This window comes from Taudactylus pleione, unplaced genomic scaffold (genome assembly GCF_031769625.1).
Source record: "Taudactylus pleione unplaced genomic scaffold, aTauple2 ptg000082l, whole genome shotgun sequence".
Lineage (NCBI taxonomy): Eukaryota > Metazoa > Chordata > Amphibia > Anura > Myobatrachidae > Taudactylus > Taudactylus pleione.
The window spans coordinates 5,378,244-5,397,633 of record NW_028284484.1 but is presented as its reverse complement, the minus strand read 5'-3'; the positions used below and the strand labels follow the sequence as shown (position 1 = coordinate 5,397,633).

Below are 19,390 nucleotides of genomic sequence, written 5' to 3'. Positions count from 1 at the left end.
CCAGGGACAGGGACCAGCATTGTACCTGTATCCACCAGCTGCCCAGGGACAGGATCCAGCACTGTACCTGTATCTACGTGCTGCCCAGGGACAGGAACCAACACTGTACCTGTATTGTCTACCAACTGCAAACAAAAAGTATGGTGGTCGCTCACATCAACTTAATGACATTGCACAGGTGCTCATAAAGGGTGGGGTTTACACTGAGCTACAGAAAAAAGGGGGATTTTCCCTCCATCACACTGCAGCAAAAACAAAAATACTTGAATCCTACATGATAATTGATATTCAGAGGTATTGGTTTACATACATTTGCAAATATATGAATAAGCGCTGGGCCAAACGTCAAGGCTCCTCTATACCAGCGTCCCTAACATTATGGGGTTCACGACCGAGACGCAGGGAACCCCAAAAGAATCCAGCCAAGGACCATCCCCAGGGCATCACACGAATAATGGAAAAAAGGGTGAAAGTGAAGTATAAAGTATAGTTGTGTAAAGATAAATCAATAAGTGTTAATGGTAAGGGGTTAAAATGACAAATAATAGACAAATAAATAGAAAGGTGATAAAAAAATATCTATGTGAATTAAGTGGTGATGCCCTGAAAAAAGGCCCAGCCAGAGCAACCTTGGGGGCCCCACGCCCAAACGCTCACCCCAAAATAATTGTTGCTACCTAATAGTAGCACCCACTCTGGGTCATATAATTACAAATTAATGTACTGCATAATAACAGTACATGTATAAGCTGAGAGCAGACTCACCTAGAAGGTACCCCAGAAACCTCCTAATGGCACTATTCAGACCAACACATCCTCCCAATGCTGGCTCCTTTCATGCCTCACAGAACTGCAAACAAAAAGTATGGTGGTCGCTCACATCAACTTAATGACATTGCACAGGTGCTCGTAAAGGGTGGGGTTTACACTAGGGGTGTGCACCGGCCACTTTTCGTGTTTTGTGTTTTGGTTTTGGATCTGGATCTTTCTTCGTGTTTTGGATCTGGATTGGTTTTGCCAAAACCACCCTTCCGTGTTTTGGGTTCTGGGTTTTGTGTTTTGGATCTGTATTTTTTTGGAAAAAAAGCATAAAAACAGCTAAAATCACAGAATTTGTAGGTTTTTCTGCTCCTATGCTATTATTAACCTCAATAACCTTAATTTCCACTCATTTCCAGTCTATTCCGAACACCTCACACCTCACAATAGTGTTTTTATGTCCAAAAGGTTGCACCGAGGTAGCTGGATGACTATGCTAAGCGACACGAGTGGGCGGCACAAACACGTGACCCATCTAGGAGTGACACTGCAGTGGCAGACAGGATGGCAGTTAGAAAAACTAGGCCCCAAACTGTACATAATGCAAAGAAAAAAAAGAGGTGCAAGATGGAATTGTCCTTGGGCCCTCCCACCCACCCTTATGTTGTATAAACAGGACATGCACACTTTAACAAATCAATCATTTCAGCGCCAGGGTATGCCACACAACTGTGGCTGAAATGATTGGTTCGTTTGGGCCCCCACAAAACAAGCTGGCAATTAATGTGTCCCTGCACAAACTGGCTCTACGGAGGCAAGATGTCATCCTCATCCTCCTCATCCACCGATTCCTCACCCTCTTCAGTGTGTACATCCTCATCCTCACAAAGTATTAACTCGTCCCCACTTGAATCCACCACCACAGGTCCCTCTGTACCTTCTGGAGGCTGGTCTCCCTGGAAGAGCTGATAATTCATTTTGATGAACATCATCTTCTCCACATTCTGTGGAAGCAACCTCCTACGCCTTTCGCTGACAAGGTTCCCGGCTGCACTAAACACTCTTTCGGAGTACACACTGGAGGGGGGGCAACTCAGGTAAAATAGAGCCAGTTTGTACAGGGGCCTCCAAATTGCCTCTTTTTCCTGCCAGTACAGGTATGGACTGTCTGACATGCCTACTTGGATGCTGTCACCGATGTAATCCTCCACCATTCTGTCAATGGTGACAGTATCATATGCAGTGACAGTAGACATGTCAGAAATTGTTGCCAGGTCCTTCAGTCCGGACCAGATGTCCAAACTTGGTCCTGCCTGCCCTGCATCACCGCCAGCGGGTTGCTTAGGATACCTAAGTTTTTTCCTGGCAGCCCCCAGTTGCGGGAGAAAATGAAGAAGGAGCCATTGACGTGTCACGTTCCGCTTCAGCTGACAGTGTGTTCACCAGCAGGTCTTTGCACCTCTGCAGGCTTGTGTCGGCCGGAAAGAGAGACACCACATAGGCTTTAAACCTAGGATCGAGCACGGTGGCCAAAATGTAGTGGTCTGATTTCAACAGATTGACCACCCTGGAATCCTGGCAAAGCGAATGAAGGGCTTCATCCACAAGTCCCACATGCCGAGCGGAATCGCTCCGTCTTAGCTCCTCCTTCACTTTCTCCAGCTGCTTCTGCAAAAGCCTGATGAGGGGAATGACCTGACTCAAGCTGGCAGTGTCTGAACTGACTTCACGTGTGGCAAGTTCGAAGGACTGGAGAACCTTGCACAACACGGAAATCATTCTCCACTGCGCTTGAGTCAGGTGCATACCCCCTCCTTTGCCTATGTCATAGGTGGATGTATAGGCTTGTATGGCCTTTTGCTGCTCCTCCATCCTCTGAAGCATATAGAGGGTTGAGTTCCACCGCGTCACAACCTCTTGCTTCAGGTGATGGCGGGGCAGGTTCAAGAGTGTTTGCTGGCGCTCCAGTCTTCGGCACGCAGTCGCTGAATGGCAAAAGTGGCCAGAAATTTTTCGGGCCACCCAAAGCGTCTCCTGCACGCCCCTGTCGCTTTTCAGAAAATTCTGCACCACCAAGTTTATTGTGTGAGCAAAACATGGGACGTGCTGGAATTTGCCCAGATGTAATGCCCGCACAATATTGGTGGCGTTGTCAGATATCACAAATCCCCAGGAGAGTCTAAGTGGGGTAAGCCACTGGGCGATGATTTCCCTCAGTTTCTCTAAGAGGTTGTCGGCGGTGTGCCTCTTACTGAAACCGGTGATACACAGCGTAGCCTGCCTTGTAACGAGCTGGCGTTTCTGAGATGCTGCTACTGGTGACGCTGCTGCTGTTGCTGCGTAAGGTGATACATCTACCCAGTGGGCTGTCACAGTCATATAGTCCTTAGTCTGCCCTGTTCCACTTGTCCACATGTCCGTGGTTAAGTGGACATTGTGTACAACGGCATTTTTCAGGACACTGAGGACACTTTTTCTGACGTTTCTGTACAGTCTCGGTATCACCTGCCTAGTGAAGTGGAATCTAGACGGGATTTGGAACCGGGGACACACTACCTCCATTAATTGTCTAAATCCCACTGCACTAATGGCGGATACCGGACGCACGTCTAACACCAACATAGCAGTCAAGGCCTCAGTTATACGTTTTGCTTCAGGATGACTGCTGTCGTACTTCATCCTCCTCGCTAAGGACTGTTGGAGGGTCAATTGTTTAGTAAAAGTAGTGGTGTTCCTACTTCCTCTCTGGGATGATGAACGACTCCCAGCAGCAGCAACAGCAGCAGCGGCAGCAGTAGGCGTAGCAATGCAGGATCCTCCGGAGGAATCCCGGATAGGAGAGTCAGTCATGCCAGTGACATGGCCTGCAGGACTACTTCCGATCCTGACTAAGGAGGAAATTGACGAGGAGGGAGTTGACGATGTGGTTTGCAGGCGCTTGGATACAACAGGACAACGGGATTTAGGTGTCCCTGGACTGCTTACGGTCTTAGCCAAAGTTTCTGAACTTGACAGTAACTTTTTATGAACGCGCTGCAGGTGCCGTATAAGGGAGGATGTTCCTAGGTGGTTGACGTCCCTACCCCTACTTATTTCACCTTTACATATGGTACATATGGCAAGACAGTTGTTGTCCGGATTTGGATAGAAATATTGCCAGACCAAAGAGGTGGAATGTTTGGTCTTCTGCCCAGGCATGACCGTGATGGGCTTTTTCATCCCACGGACAACAACTGTCTCCCCCGGAGCCTGATTTAAACAAACCACATCACCATCAGAATCCTCCTCGCCAACTTCCTCCTCAGCGCCAGCTACACCAGTATCCTCATCCTGTTGTACTTCAACAGTGACATCTTCAATTTGCATATCAGCAAGTGGACTGTGGGTGCTCCTTTCAGCACTTGCAGGGGGCGTGCAAATGGTGGAAAGAGCCACCTCTTCCCGTCCAGTGCTGGGAAGGTCAGGCATCGCAACCACCACCACACTTGGACTCTCCTTGGGGATTTGTGATATCTTCTTAGAAAGCACAGTTCTTAGCTGTGCTTTTGCCAGCTTAACTCTTTTGATTTTTTTAGTGGGAGGAGGGCTTCCATCGTCATGTGAAGCTGAACCACTAGTCATGAACATACTAGGGATTGACCTTAGCCGTTCCTTGCCACTCCGTGTCGTAAATGGCATATTGGCAAGTTTACGTTTCTCTTCAGCTGATTTAAATGTCTTTTTCAAGGTCATTTTCCTGAACTTTGCCATTTGGGATTGTATGTGCCCTCTACTATGACATTGGGCATCGGCCTTGGCAGACGACGTTGATGGCATGTTATTGTCTATGTCATGACTAGTGGCAGCAGCTTCAGCACTAGGAGGAAGTGGTTCTTGATCTTTCTCTATTTTATTTTTATCGGAGAAAGTTTGGTCCTCCATTTATGTTATATCAATTTGATATATACGTGCGGCTAAACACAGAAAATAATTTTTTTTTTGGTTTGGACTGGAGTGTACTTTAGGGGGTTACAGCACCCTTTAACGGTCAAGCCAGCCGGCCCTTTACTTATGACACAGGCGCACGCTTGGCACTACTTTGTTGATGCACGTGCGGCTACTGCACACACAATTCACAAACACAGAAAATAATTTTTTTTTTGGTTTGGACTGGAGTGTACTTTCGGGGGTTACAGCACCCTTTAACGGTCAAGCCAGCCGGCCCTTTACTTATGACACAGGCGCACGCTTGGCACTACTTTGTTGATGCACGTGCGGCTACTGCACACATAATTCACAAACACAGAAAATAATTTTTTTTTTGGTTTGGACTGCAGTGTACTTTGGGGGTTACAGCACCCTTTAACGGTCAAGCCAGCCGGCCCTTTACTTATGACACAGGCGCACGCTTGGCACTACTTTGTTGATGCACGTGCGGCTACTGCACACACAATTCACAAACACAGAAAATAATTTTTTTTTTGGTTTGGACTGGAGTGTACTTTAGGGGTTACAGCACCCTTTAACGGTCAAGCCAGCCGGCCCTTTACTTATGACACAGGCGCACGCTTGGCACTACTTTGTTGATGCACGTGCGGCTACAGCGCACACAATTCACAAACACAGAAAATAATTTTTTTTTTGGTTTGGACTGGAGTGTACTTTGGGGGTTACAGCACCCTTTAACGGTCAAGCCAGCTGGCCCTTTACTTATGACACAGGCGCACGCTTGGCACTACTTTGTTGATGCACGTGCGGCTACTGCGCACACAATTCACAAACACAGAAAATATTTTTTTTTTTGGTTTGGACTGGAGTGTACTTTCGGGGGTTACAGCACCCTTAACGTTCAAGCCAGCCGGCCCTTTACTTATGACACAGGCGCACGCGTGGCACTACTTTGTTGATGCACGTGCGGCTACTGCGCACACAATTCACAAACACAGAAAATTATTTTTTTTTTGGTTTGGACTGGAGTGTACTTTCGGGGGTTACAGCACCCTTTAACGGTCAAGCCAGCCGGCCCTTTACTTATGACACAGGCGCACGCTTGGCACTACTTGGTTGATGCACGTGCGGCTACTGCGCACACAATTCACAAACACAGAAAATAATTATTTTTTTGGTTTGGACTGGAGTGTACTTTGGGGGTTACAGCACCCTTTAACGGTCAAGCCAGCCGGCCCTTTACTTATGACACAGGCGCACGCTTGTCACTACTTTGTTGATGCACGTGCAGCTACTGCGCACACAATTCACAAACACAGAAAATATATTATTTTTTTAGCACTTGGGGGGAGCACCCCTGATGGACAGTGCACCCCCTGGACAACACTACAGCACCCCTTTAGGACTGGGACACTGCACAGGACTTTGGAGTGGACACAGCCCCTATGGAGAACTGACTGCACAACACAGTCCAGCCAGCCCCTATGGACTTTGAAGTAGTGGACACAGCCCCTATTAACAACAGCAGCACAGCACAACACAGCCAGCCCCTATGGACTTTGAAGTAGTGGACAACAGCAGCACTACACTACACTACACTACACAGCCCTAACTCCCACCCTCCCTCTTCACTGTCCACAGCCGAGTGAGAAAATGGCGCCGACGCGGGTACCTTATATAGGATCCAAAACCCGCGAGACTCGGAAGGCGGGATGATGACGTTTTGCCTCGATTTCAGATCCGAGTCAGGCGGGAAAAGTCGAGCCTGACTCGGATCGAACTCGGATCGGGGGGGCTCGGGGGGTTCGGATTTCAGAAATCCGAACCCGCTCGCCCCTAGTTTACACTGAGCTACAGAAAAAAAGGGGATTTTCCCTCCAGCACACTGCAGCAAAAACAAAAATACTTGAATCCTACATGATAATAGAAATTCAGAGGTATTGGTTTACATACATTTGCAAATATATGAATAAGCGCTGGGCCAAACGTCAATGCTCCTCTATACCAACGTCCCTAACATTATGGGGTTCACGTCCGATAGGATTGCTGCAGTGTGCTGGAGGGAAAATCCCCTTTTTTTCTGTTGTCCACCAACTGCCCAGAGGCAGGAACCATAAATATAAAAATAAAAGGCACTACATTTATATTTAATGCAAATATTTCAATTACTGTAAACTTTTTTTTTAATGGTAACTACAGTTTTCTTGGGCATTCCCTTTAAGTTCCTTTTAAATAATAAGTCATCCTACCATTCAAATTCCTCCCTGTTCAAAACTGGGTCAAGAATACAGACTATCTGTTTAGCAGAAATACCTTTATAGTCAGATGTTTCATTAAACAAACAGAGAGAAATTATTCTTCTAGTTTCGCAACAGGTGGGCAGAGGTATTCCCCATTAAAGAGCCTTTAATGCTGGATTGTAAATGAACTGTCTGTGCTATGTAATGAAATGAAGCATAGTTTAAGTAGGGATAACCGCCCTGGCATTACTGAGACAAGTAATCTGGCCGATTGATCATCTGTATCAACAGAACAAGAGAACTTTTGTTAGAAAATGGGTAAAATAAAAAGGCCAAATTTATTTCTTAAAACATGTTTTTTTGTTTTCACACATCACAGATATGGGTCATGATCTACACTTTCCACATGTATCATGTCAAGAAAAGATATTTGCAGAGGTATTCTGCCATGTGTGTTATTCATTTTGAAATAGAAAACAGCGGCTTTTTAACTAGAACAGTGCATTCTCTTTACAAGTAAGAAAGACCCCCACCTCAATGTCAGTTGTGTAGGAGTATTACTGGTGCAAAGGTTATTATGGAATCCTTGTGCTTACTTACTGCACTGTACCGCCGTTCCGCTTGCATATCCCATGTGTTTACATGTCACTGTTAATTGGAATCAAGTTAACAATCTATGTGATGGACCTTGATTTTTACAATCAATTGGAAATGCTATACAATCTGAGTTCTATTGTTTTAGCGCAGACAGCTGTACGTATAAAATACAATCTTTTTTTTATTTCTCTAAAAAGTTAACTGTATTTCTTCAAATTACATTTATAAGCAGATACAAGAAGTAGCAAATTTACACCAAAATGAAGCTTAAAAACATTTCCGATATTATTGTTAACTATTTCCTCCCATTCTAGAGTTTTATCGTATTCATGACATGATGGGGTACAATTTTTTTCTCTTTGTTAGGAAAAATATATAGTTTATAAAGGAACAGATAACGTTGACATTTAGTTGAGGCTGACATAAATTTAGCCAGTGATCGGATACAGATTTGTAACTCCTTCTTTACCATCGTGTGTGTGTGTGTCAGGCATCTCTGATAGGTGGGCTGCTGTTGTAATTCTGGGTACACAGTGGCCGTCATATCGGATGTTAATTGAACAGCCGATATATCGTGTTTGCATCGGCCAGTGTGTACAGATGATATGTCTGTGAATTACGTCAGTGGCGTCACTAGGGTTGGTGTCACCTGGCGCTGTAAGTCAGGGTGATACCCCACCCCCCTCCTCCACCAAAAAAAAGGTGCGCAGCTCCGCGAACTCTCTCCCCTTACCAGTCCAGCAGTCACACTGTGCTCATCCCAGAGTGCCAGGCGCACCCGGCGGGCATGACATCGTGTCCGGCATTCTGGGTAGCAGTGCTTAAAGTGGTCCTAGAGACGTGATGGAACTCCCCCTTCCTCTGCGATTTGTCAATAAGAGGACAGCGTGCACCTAAGGTGCGCGGTGCACAAAATGGGGTTGTGGTCTCGGGGAAAAAGGAACATAGTCACACAATAGTATCCCCAATTCAAATTACGCCCCACAGTATCCCTTATTCATGTTATGACACACAGTAGTACCCCTTTTACATGATGCCCACATTAATGCCCCTTGTACAGAATGCCCACAGTAGTAGTGCCCCATATACAATACCCACAGCAGTGGTGCTCCTTACACAATGCCCCCAGTATTGGTGCCCCCTATGCAGTGCCCCCAGTTGTGATGCCCCTTATGCAGTGCAAAAAGTAGCAGTGCCCCTTATACAGTGCCCCCTGTGCAATGCCCACATTAGTAGTGCCCCCAGTAGTAATGCACCCATTAGTAGTGCCCCCATTAGTAACGCACCCTGTAGTAGTGCCCCCATTTGTAGTGGCCCAAGTGGTAATGCCCCCTATAGTAGTGCCCCCAGTAGTAATGTCATTAGTAGTGCCCTCAGTAGTAACGCCCCCATTAGTAGTGGACCCAGTGATAATGCCATTAGTAGTGCCCCCCTTAGTACTGCCCCCATTAGTAATGTCCCCTATAGTAGTGCCCCCAGTAGTAATGCACCCATTAGTAATGCCCATTAGTAGTGTCCCCAGTAGAAATGCCCCAAGTGGTAGTGCCTCTAAATAAAAATACAATTAAAAATACAAACAAAATACTTACTTTAAGCCCCGCTCCTGCGTCCGCTGCCGTCTGGTCTGATCGCTCCTCGGATCTATGGGAGAGACGTTATGACATCTCTCCCATAGTACTCACTGCAGGAGCCGGAACCTGGAGCTCAGGAGTGAGCTCCAGGGTCCGCAGGGTCCGGCTGCCACTGCGGGGAAGGAGCCGGGCACCAGCTGGTAACAAAATCTCAGCGGGCACCCAGCAAATGGAGCCTCCCTGCGGCGGCTGGAGGGTGGGTGCGGGTAGGAATATGGTGGTGGGGAATGGTGCGGGCAGGAGTGTGACGGCAGGGGGGTGCAGGCATGAGTGTGCAGATTTTGGTGTCACCTCCTTGGAGGGCGACACCCGGAGCGGCCCGCACCCCCTTGTGACGCCCCTGAATGACATTGTTCGCAGACGTATTGTGTCGGCTGTGCAGCACAGCTTATGGCAGATATATCTGCGCATCATGCTGTGTGTACGGGCGGTCAGACGATTGCTGGTACACTTGCTGCACAAGCTACCTGTGAAGGGGGAGCAACACGACCCCTGGCCAGCGGGACCCCCGGCCAGGTGACAGATGATGGTTGGTCAGTGTGTATGAACAACCATCATCTGCAGATATATCTATCAGGTGTGTACCCAGGTTAACATGATCAGCTGAAGCTGTGTGGTCTCAGCTAAAGTGCAGTGAAAGTCCTGGCCGGCACCTCAACTGACCACACAGATCAGTTAATAAGGTTACAGAAGCAGCTCACCGATCAGAGATCCCTGGGTGCAGGTAAGTTTATTTCTATTTATTTTCTATTATATCAGACACAGGCTGCATGATCCTACTCCACGCGCTGCACTGCCTTAATGGGCATGTGCAGTGTGTGCCCCCGTAGGTGAAGACTTTTAGTTTTGCGAATGCCTAATGCAGACACATTGCAGGGACAGAGCTTTCTCGCAAGCTCTGTCCCAGCACCTCATTTTAGATACATCCCAGTGATAAATCAAATATCGTGATGTGATATTATCACATCACAATTGCATTTAAAATATGAATTGTGCTAAAATATACCCCTATGTACTCCCATTTATTAATGTCAATGCAGTTTTGTTGGAAATAGGTTTCTGTGTTTACTTTGAGTCAGTGGCATCACTAGGGGGGTGCGGGCCACCATGGGTGATACAAAATAGCAGAGCTGCTCTGCTATTTTGGTGTCACTCCCTTCTGTGGTGTCACCAAGAAGAGGTGCAGTGTCATATGCTCTGTCCTGGAGAGGCTGGGGGCAAGACCCAGCGTGACGAGGACACGGTCATGCCCCTAAATGGTACAAATCAGGTGTCCGGTCTCACGGGCACAAGGCCATGCCCCCTTCAGCACACACGAGGGGACTAGAGGTGCCGCACCGGGTGTCACCACCTGCTGTGACACCTCTTTCTTTGAGTACAAGTAATTAATGTGGAGACCTAATTCTTAGATGTCGGTCCTATTGATTGAACTTCTGGGATTGTTGAGGAAATTAACAGAGCAGCTAGAGGTCAAGGGGGGGGGAGGTTACAGACAGTATTTTAGAGGCAGAAAGAAAATGTGAATTACTAATAAAGATGTTGGAAATCATCAAAGATGATGATGATGATGATGGGGATGTCCGACGGTATATCACGAGGGATTTGTTCCTCAAAAGTTAGAAACATGCATACGAAACAGGTTAAAGAAACCTGTGTCATTACCGAGGCGTGAGATAAAAGTCACTAGTGAATACATAGTGTGATATAGTCGGGGTAGGGAAACAGCACACCAGTCCAGGGTTTTCGTGCAAGCTGGTCGGAACCAGTTTTATTGTGCAATATACACAACAAAATAAACAAAACATAAAAATAAATCTAGCCCATCTGGGCACTAACTAGACAGGTTATTCCCTCTCTACAAGTGGTAGGGCCTACTGTCTTACCACAAACACAAACACAGCACTTTCAAATATCACAGTGTCTCTGAATAAACCTCAGTGTCTGTGAGACACTGAAACAAAACCTAACACAGCTTATCTGAGCCACTTCCAGGTGCAACTACTAATCAGCCTGCTCTCAGACTGAAAGGCCCAACACCTGGAATGGCCTGTGGATGGAGCCCTCCCTTCTCTTCTCACATCCACACCCCTAGGACCCATTATCCGGCTTTTACCAAAGGTCGACACTTCTGGTCTGTTAGACATAACAGACTTTTCCTGGGGCTTTTAAAACACATAGAGTAGGAATCTGGGACACACATATATGCCATCCCAGACTTCTCCAGTACTTCTGACACATATCCCCCCTTTGTTTCGACCTGTGGGGCGGAACAACTGCAGCCCCCAAACAATGAACACGTGACAAAGCACATGCATTGGCCAGCTGGCTTCCTGGCCTGTGTTCGACTGTAAACTTAAAGCCAAGAACCACCTTGTTATTCTCCCATTGCTCACTTTGTTCTCTGACAACCATTTCAAAGGGGCATGGCCAGTGATCAGCCTGAACTTCCTTCCCATCAAGTAGTACCTGAGAGTTTCTAATGCCCACTTTATGGCCAACGCTTCTTTCTTGACCGTAGCATAGTTTCTCTTATGTACATTCAACTTCCTGCTTAAGTAACAAATAGGGTGTTCTTCACCTTCTTTACTCTGGGACAGGATCGCTCCTATGCCTACTTCTGATTCCTCAGTTTGCACAACAAACTCCCTGTTAAAATCAGGGGTCATCAGAACTGGTTGGGTACACAATGCAATTTTTAACCCCTGAAAAGCCTTCTCTGCTTCAGGACTCCATTTAACCATGACTTCTTGTTTGCCTTTGGTGAGGTCAGTTAGTGGGACTGCAAAGGTGGCAAAATTGGGTATAAATCTCCTATAATACCCAGTAATTCCGAAGAAGGCTCTCACCTGCTTCTTATTCAGGGGTCGTGGCCAGTTTTGTATTTCTCAATTTTATTAAGCTGTGGCTTTATCAAACCTCTGCCAATGGTGTATCCAAGATACTTTACTTCTTCCATCCCTAGACAACATTTTTTGGGGTTGGCTGTCAATCCTGCCCTATAGATGGAGTCAAACACTCCTTCCGCTCTGGGCAAGTGAGGTTGCCAATCAGGTCTATGAATGACCACATCACCTAGATAAGCAGCAACATACTGTCTATGGGGCCTTAGAATTCTATCCATCACGCTTTGAAAGGTAGCCGGTGCCCCATGTAACCCAAAGGGCAACATCTTGTATTGGGACAACCCTTCTGGTACAGAAAAGGCTGTCTTTTCTTTGGCATTCTCAGTTAACGGCACTTGCCAATACCCTTTGGTTAAGTCTAGAGGGGTTAAATACCTGTCTGTTCCTAGTTTTTCAATTAGTTCATCCACCCTAGACATAGGGTAGGCATCGAACTTTGACACACTGTTCAATTTTCGGAAATCGTTGCAGAAACGCACACTCCCATCAGGTTTTGGAATAAGCACAATGGGACTTGACCACTCACTACGCGATTCTTCAATTACATCCAAATCAAACATTTTTTAAATTTCTTTAGCTACAGATTCTCTTTGAGCTTCTGGTAATCTATAGGGCTTTAGGTTAATCATAACCCCTGGGTCAGTGATTATGTCATGTTTAATGACTGTGGTTTTGCCCGGTTTATCTGAAAACAAAACTCTATTTCTGCTAATAAATTCCTTAACTTCCTGCTGTTGAACTGCCGACAGGGTTTTAGCTACTGTCACTTCGGGAACCAAGGGCCCTGGGTTTACTGGAGACTTCTTCAGTGCTTCTACCACAATATTTAGATACATACTAACAGGGCCGTAACTAGGGGTGTGCGAGCGGTGCCGCCGCACAGAACGCTGAGCTCTGTGGGCGGCACTGTCGCTGCTCCACGGCCCCTGCTTATGGCTAGCAGGATGGCTGGAATGGTGCTAGCAATATTGCTGCGGTAGTGCCGCCTGGAGTGTCCTCTGGATGCTCTGGGCATTCACCCTGCCATCTGTACAGCTGCTCAGAACATCCTTAGGATGCTCTAGGCAGTGCTGCACTTCCGGGTGCCGTCAGCCCTTATCCTCTGAGTGACGTCATGCGTTTAGGGGGCAGAGGTGGCACAGGGTGCAAATGTAGTCACTGCATACCTATGAATATTGGGTCAGCCACAAATTATAACTTTGGAATAAATGGTTATGTTACCTGGCCTGGCAGTGTTACTGCTGTCCTCCATAGGGTTCTCTCTTCTCCCCTTGCGCTCTTTATTTATTAGCTCTGATCTGAAACATAGAAGCATAAGCATGTAAGTGTACAGAAAATAACCAGTAAAGATTTATCTGCATTGTGCAAAGTAAAACAAGACATATGTTTAAAAAAAAATTGTTGGCAATAGGTAAACTGTTCTCTGTCCTTAACCAACATTCAATCCTAAAAAGTGGGGGAATACATCAAAACATGTTTAATGTTGAGAAGATGAACAGTTAGTAAATAATAAAACATTAAGCAATATTTATAGGACAACAGTAAATCATTCAAAACAGAAAAAACAATACATGAATTAGTGATTATATCTAATAATAGACAAAGGTTTGACAGTAATTAACTTCCTATTCCCATGTGTACGTCATGGCATACCAAAGTAAATCAGCACTGACCTTGTAGTTCCCTGGTGCAGTTAATTTATTTTTGCACAGTAAGTTACTGCACTAATACACTTTTTAGACGCTGATTTACTATACAGCAGCACGTTGTCTGTTCCCCTGAGTGGAACCACAATAATTGCATTCCTAGGACTCCATTTTTTTACTGTGGTGATAGAAAATACTGACACAATTTACTAATAAACTGTAGCTCGGTCAGATGAGTGCAGTAATACCCCTTTTACACCAGAGCTAAAACCTGGGTTATTGCTGGGTCTACCCGGGTCGCAGCTCAGTGTAAAAGGGTTCCAGAAAAATAACCCGGATCAAGTGACCTGGCAATCCAACCCATGTAACTACCAGGGTCTGTCGAAGCCGGATGATTGGCTGAGACCAGATCTTAAAATTAATATCGAGCGATGCCATTTTAGGTTGCCTCTGACTACGCCATCTTGTGTCGTCAGCATGAAACCATGGTATGTGATGCTAATATGCTGTTATTAGCATCGTGCGATCGCATTACCACTGCATACTGTTTAAAATCCTATCATACCCCATACGCACGGATACACATATAAATATATATATTTAAAGACTTCATATATTCAGTGATGACAGACTTGTCTTGTAGACATGTCTGTGACAAATAATCAAGAATACACAAAGATACTGTGAGTGTTTACTTCAAATATATACACAGTATGTCTGTGGTAATTGAAATGTAACCCAGACACTGATATGCACAATAAAAGTGTCCTGAATGTTGATTCATAAACAATTGCCAGACGTGTAGCTATTGTTAACAAATGTAGGCCTTATATCCAATGCTGATGTAGTTAAGTAGAACTAACAGTTGTATTAGGAGAGCCTTTTGTTAAAATTATCAGATTGTATGCCAAAGCTGGCTCCATCTATGAACAGGACAAAACCCCATTGTCTGTAATTTTTTCAGTTCAGATAGGAGTAAAATAAATAATAACCAGTTTGAGGATATATATATGTATATAAATATATATATATATATATATATATATATATATATATATATGAGTGTGTGTGTGTGTATATATATATATATATATATATGTGAGTGTATATATATATATGAGTGTATGTATATATATATATATATATATGTGTGTGTGTGTGTGTGTGTGTATATATATGTGTATGTACTTAAACGATCACATGGGTAGCCATAATGCGTGCACACATATATATACAGTTGCAATTATAACTAGAAACACACAGCGCACCTTTTACACTGCATGAAGACACACAACGCATACTTACATATAATCATAAATATACATGCAATCATAAAAGGTTCCTGCACATTATGGTTTATATTAAAGTTATTAATTATGATATAAAATGCATGTATTTAATATTAATAGTATACAACATGATAGACATGGCATGTTTGGTACTAAACTGACACAATGTTTATTTCCAGATATCTGAACCTATCAGCGAGGGAGCTCGCAGTGGTTGCGCTAGGGTATAGTCAACCTCAAGCGCTGCAAATGCTCCCGATGGTACACGATGTACCGATGGTTGTATACACTTCCTGGAGATGACGTGCGCAAGTGGGCGTCTTAAGACAGGCTGGTGGGCATCTGCATACACAAAGCCAAGACATAGTGGGTGTGCTAATACCTTGCCATCACTTAGCCGAATTTGCAACCTCATCTTCTCTCAGAGGATACAGGAAGTGTGCAACGTAAGGCGCAATGCCAATCATGGATTCACAGGTTCTATGTCAGATACCTTAAACCATTAATAACTGAATTATTATTTATAAGGTAACCTAAATAATATAAAAGTTACAGAACTACTGTATGCTTTAGAACTGACAAAACAGAAAACTATTCCCCAAACTTGGAAATACTTAAAGGTAAAGTAATGTATACTCTACGTATAAGTATGCTTTATTTATATTATTTTTTTCTATAATTATTCAACCAACCATGTGGATAAGTAATTCAGAGACCTGAACAAAAGGCCTAAATGCACAATGTAAATTTTCACCTTGGTGCACTATTGTCACATTGCGTACGTGCATAACCTGGGCCTGAATCTGAGTTGGGAGTAAAGCAAAAAAAGAGAAAGTAGCCATGCATCTGGTCGGGATACATTCAATATCCTGACACAGGCGATGCCGGCGCTTAGAATACCAGCACCGGAATCCAGACACCTGTCAGAATCCCGGTGCCAGCAACCCGACTGTTGTCATGCCAAAAGTAAGTATCAGGGTTGGGGGGAGGGTTAGGGTTAGGCACTAGGGGAGGGTAAAGGTTAGGCACTAAGGAGGGAGGGTTAGGTCAGGCACTAGGGGGGAGGTTAGGTTTAGGGTGCGGGGAAGGGAGGTTAGGTTTAGGCACTACGGGGGAGGTTAGGTTTAGGGTGCAGGGAGGGGAGGTTAGGTTCAGACACCAGGGAGGGTCAGGGTAGGGAGAGGGGGAGGTTTAAGGATACCTCCCGACAGGTGTTGGTATTCTAACCCTGTCGGGATGCCGGCATCGGGATTTTGACCGCCGGGATCCCGAGTTCTGGCATCCCGTACCCATCCCATCTGGTCAAACCATGTTGCTATGCAAGGGGTGCATATACATGTATTATTTTTGCATGTAGGGTAAATACTAGCTGCTTTTGCATGCAACCCACAAATGCTGTCTAGCTATATTTTTATACCGCAATTTATATTTAAGCTAGGACATGCCCCTCTCAAATACAAATCTCTCTGCACATTTCAGCAGCGGAGCTGGCCTCCAAGCCGCCCTTAACCGCCCGCCTCCACCAAACCAGTGACATCATGGAAGGTGGGGGGGCTGCTGGTAGGTGATAGTGTATAGCTGCCAGGGCACCCCAGCAGCTCTACACACTGCCAGAGCATCCAACACTAAAGCAGTACTACTGGCTGCAGGGTACCGTTCCAAGCACCCTGCCAAACCGATGAAGGGGCAGAGACGGTTCTGCCCTCTAGAGCCCTGTGCCCTAGGTGGTAGCAATGCTTGCACACCCCTACCTACGGCCCTGGCTCCGTTTATATCTGCCCCACCTGCAGTGCAACATGGTTTTACCAAGGTGCAAAGTTACTTGCTCTTTTTTGCTTTACTCCCAACTGGGAAACAGGACCCTTTTGTCCATATTTGTAGTTAAACCTATATTGCATTTGCAACATCTTGTGCTTGGTTAGGCGGATCTGATGTGATAACCTGCACGTGTGTTAAAGGAGTACAGATATAAAAAGTGTTAAATGCAAGCTAAGAACACCCCTTTACAGTACTGTATATTCTATTTTGAGTTACAGAGATCTTTAAGTTACACTACTACTAGATGTAAATCCTGCACCTACATAGACTGCATGAAGGGCCCGCCACAACAAGGGGTGTGCGACTGATGCCACCGCCCAGTGCGTACAGCCAAGGAGTCAGTATGGCTGGTACCCCAGCAGCAATTTGAAGAGGTACCCCGCTACATGGAAATCTACAGGGTGCATTCTTAGGACACACCCGACAGCCATCTTCCTGCTCCCAATACCCCCCAGTGCTTGATGTGGTTATGCCATGATGTCACATGCGCAGGGGGGTGCTGGTCAAAAGAGCAGAGATACCCTTCTACGGCATTGTGTGCATGTTTTGGAGTTCATAATGATGAATAATTCATTTTTGTTCTGGATGTATGTATACACTGGATTTAAGGTGACAGATCTTTTCCATACATAATTACATATATCTTTTAAAATTCTATTTTTATGAGAAGATACACAACAAAAACTGAATACTATGTAGGATAAATCTAGACGTTCAGGAATGTAGAATACAAAATACACGAGTACATACAACACCTATGAAGCAGTCCCCGAAATATGCAAAATATCACAGGCTGAAAAATAGGCGCCAATGTTTTTAAAATCATTGGGGGTGCTCACCACGGTCATAAATTTACCATAGATATGGGTAGTGACAGCATGAATATTTGGGGGGCTCAAGCACACATAAGCTGTGTATTCCCTTTAAGTTGATGAACTACAGTATATCTTTTAAACAGGGAATCTCTCAGACAGCTTTAATACATGTCATTTTTTAGTAACTAATATATCTGTATAATGTCCTGTTAAGAGCCGGACGCAATTAGCGCTCGCTCGTCCAGAAAATAGGGGTGGCTATTCAAATGAACCGTTCGCTCTTTGCGGTCTGTTCACGCCTCTAGGTCTGAACGAGCGAACAAAACTTGCGGTCGTTTTTTGAAAAAATACGCCTCCTGGCCGCTTGCATCCTACGTCATGTCCGCTATTTATTAGATTAATCGAGTACATCAACCAGGGTATGAACTGCTCGCTATTCTTGTGGTTGATTTTTGCTACCACAATTTTGCGAGCAGTTCTGACTATAAAATAACCCAGTGACGTGGTCAATGACGCTGCTGTTTTAATTATGCACACCCATAATACGCCCGTTTTGACCTTTAAGCACGCCTGCGTTCGGATCTCCACTCCCCGTTTTCAAGCACCTTCCCCCGTTACCACCCACATACGCCTCCTCCTGTCACTCAAATTATCAGGCATTCGCTATTTTGCGAGCACATGAATTTCGACCGCACTGACTGGTTCGCGCATGCGTATAACGATCCGTACGCATGCGCAGTTGGGCAAACATCGCTCGGAGCGAACGAGCGGCCGCTTACGAGCGGCTCTGAATCAGGCCCTCTATTCTAAAAGTACTGTTCCCCACAAGTAAGCCACAACACCTAGTATATACACATTAGGCCTGATTCAGAACTGTAAGCTATGCCAATGTATTTGCAGTTGGGCGATTATCAGCCATCTGCACATGGATCTGAGTCGTACTGCTCATGCGTTAATGTACATTATCGTAGTCGCTCACAGCGAGTATTTGTTTGCAGTGTGATTGACAGTCAGGGAGCATTTGAGGGTGGTAATGGGGAGTGGCGGTAAGGAACACAGATCTGTCGTGACCGTTTTGGGGGCATGCCTCACCCTTCGACTGCAATCTCGTAGACAAAGAATATGGCTCCGACGTCTCAATCCCCACTTTCATTGTGCAAGAGCATAGACTCAAATAAGAATTTTGGGGTTAGGAAGGAGCACTGATTTCACCCCACTCGTACAGCAAAGTTGGATATAGTTGGAACCGGTGTACTTTTTACAGATGTGTAGATTTGTGTAAACTGGTATGAATACCCTTAATTGCACATACAGAAATTTATATAACCAGTGCTGCTCCCAAAAGAGTGCCCCAGCAAAAACAGTTTACTCAATTTGCTGACCATAGACTCACTCAGATTTGCAACAATGAATGATCTACAACTGACATAGACAAACGCAGGGGGGTTTACACTTGCCTGGAAACCCCCCTTCCCTGTCCACGCCATGAACAGATTAGAAATAGTAATAAAATCCAATGTTACTGCATGTTTCCTCAGTATCACAAATTAAATAATTAGCACCACCTGTGGATCTTTTAACATGTGTCAGCCAGTAATGAATGCACCTGTGCACCAACTAGGAGATCTCTAAAACATGCCCTTTTAGGGTTGCACTGCTATAGACCATCTATAGGGTTAATTATTAATACTCTTATTGAGTGCATAAGGAGACCAATATATACATATATACTGTATCCAGGGCAGTGCTAAGTTCTTCTGCTGCT

General features: G+C 45.2%; 1 protein-coding gene across 2 annotated transcripts in view; it reads right to left on the bottom strand.

Annotated features, from left to right (window-relative positions):
• MORN1 (MORN repeat containing 1) overlaps positions 1-19,390 on the bottom strand; it is a 735,456-nt gene that overhangs the window by 49,093 nt on the left and 666,973 nt on the right. For both annotated transcript variants that reach the window (XM_088468235.1, XM_088468237.1), the window contains one exon: positions 13,279-13,355. In XM_088468235.1, the coding sequence (XP_088324361.1) occupies positions 13,279-13,355 (77 nt within the window). The remainder of the gene's footprint in view (positions 1-13,278; positions 13,356-19,390) is intronic.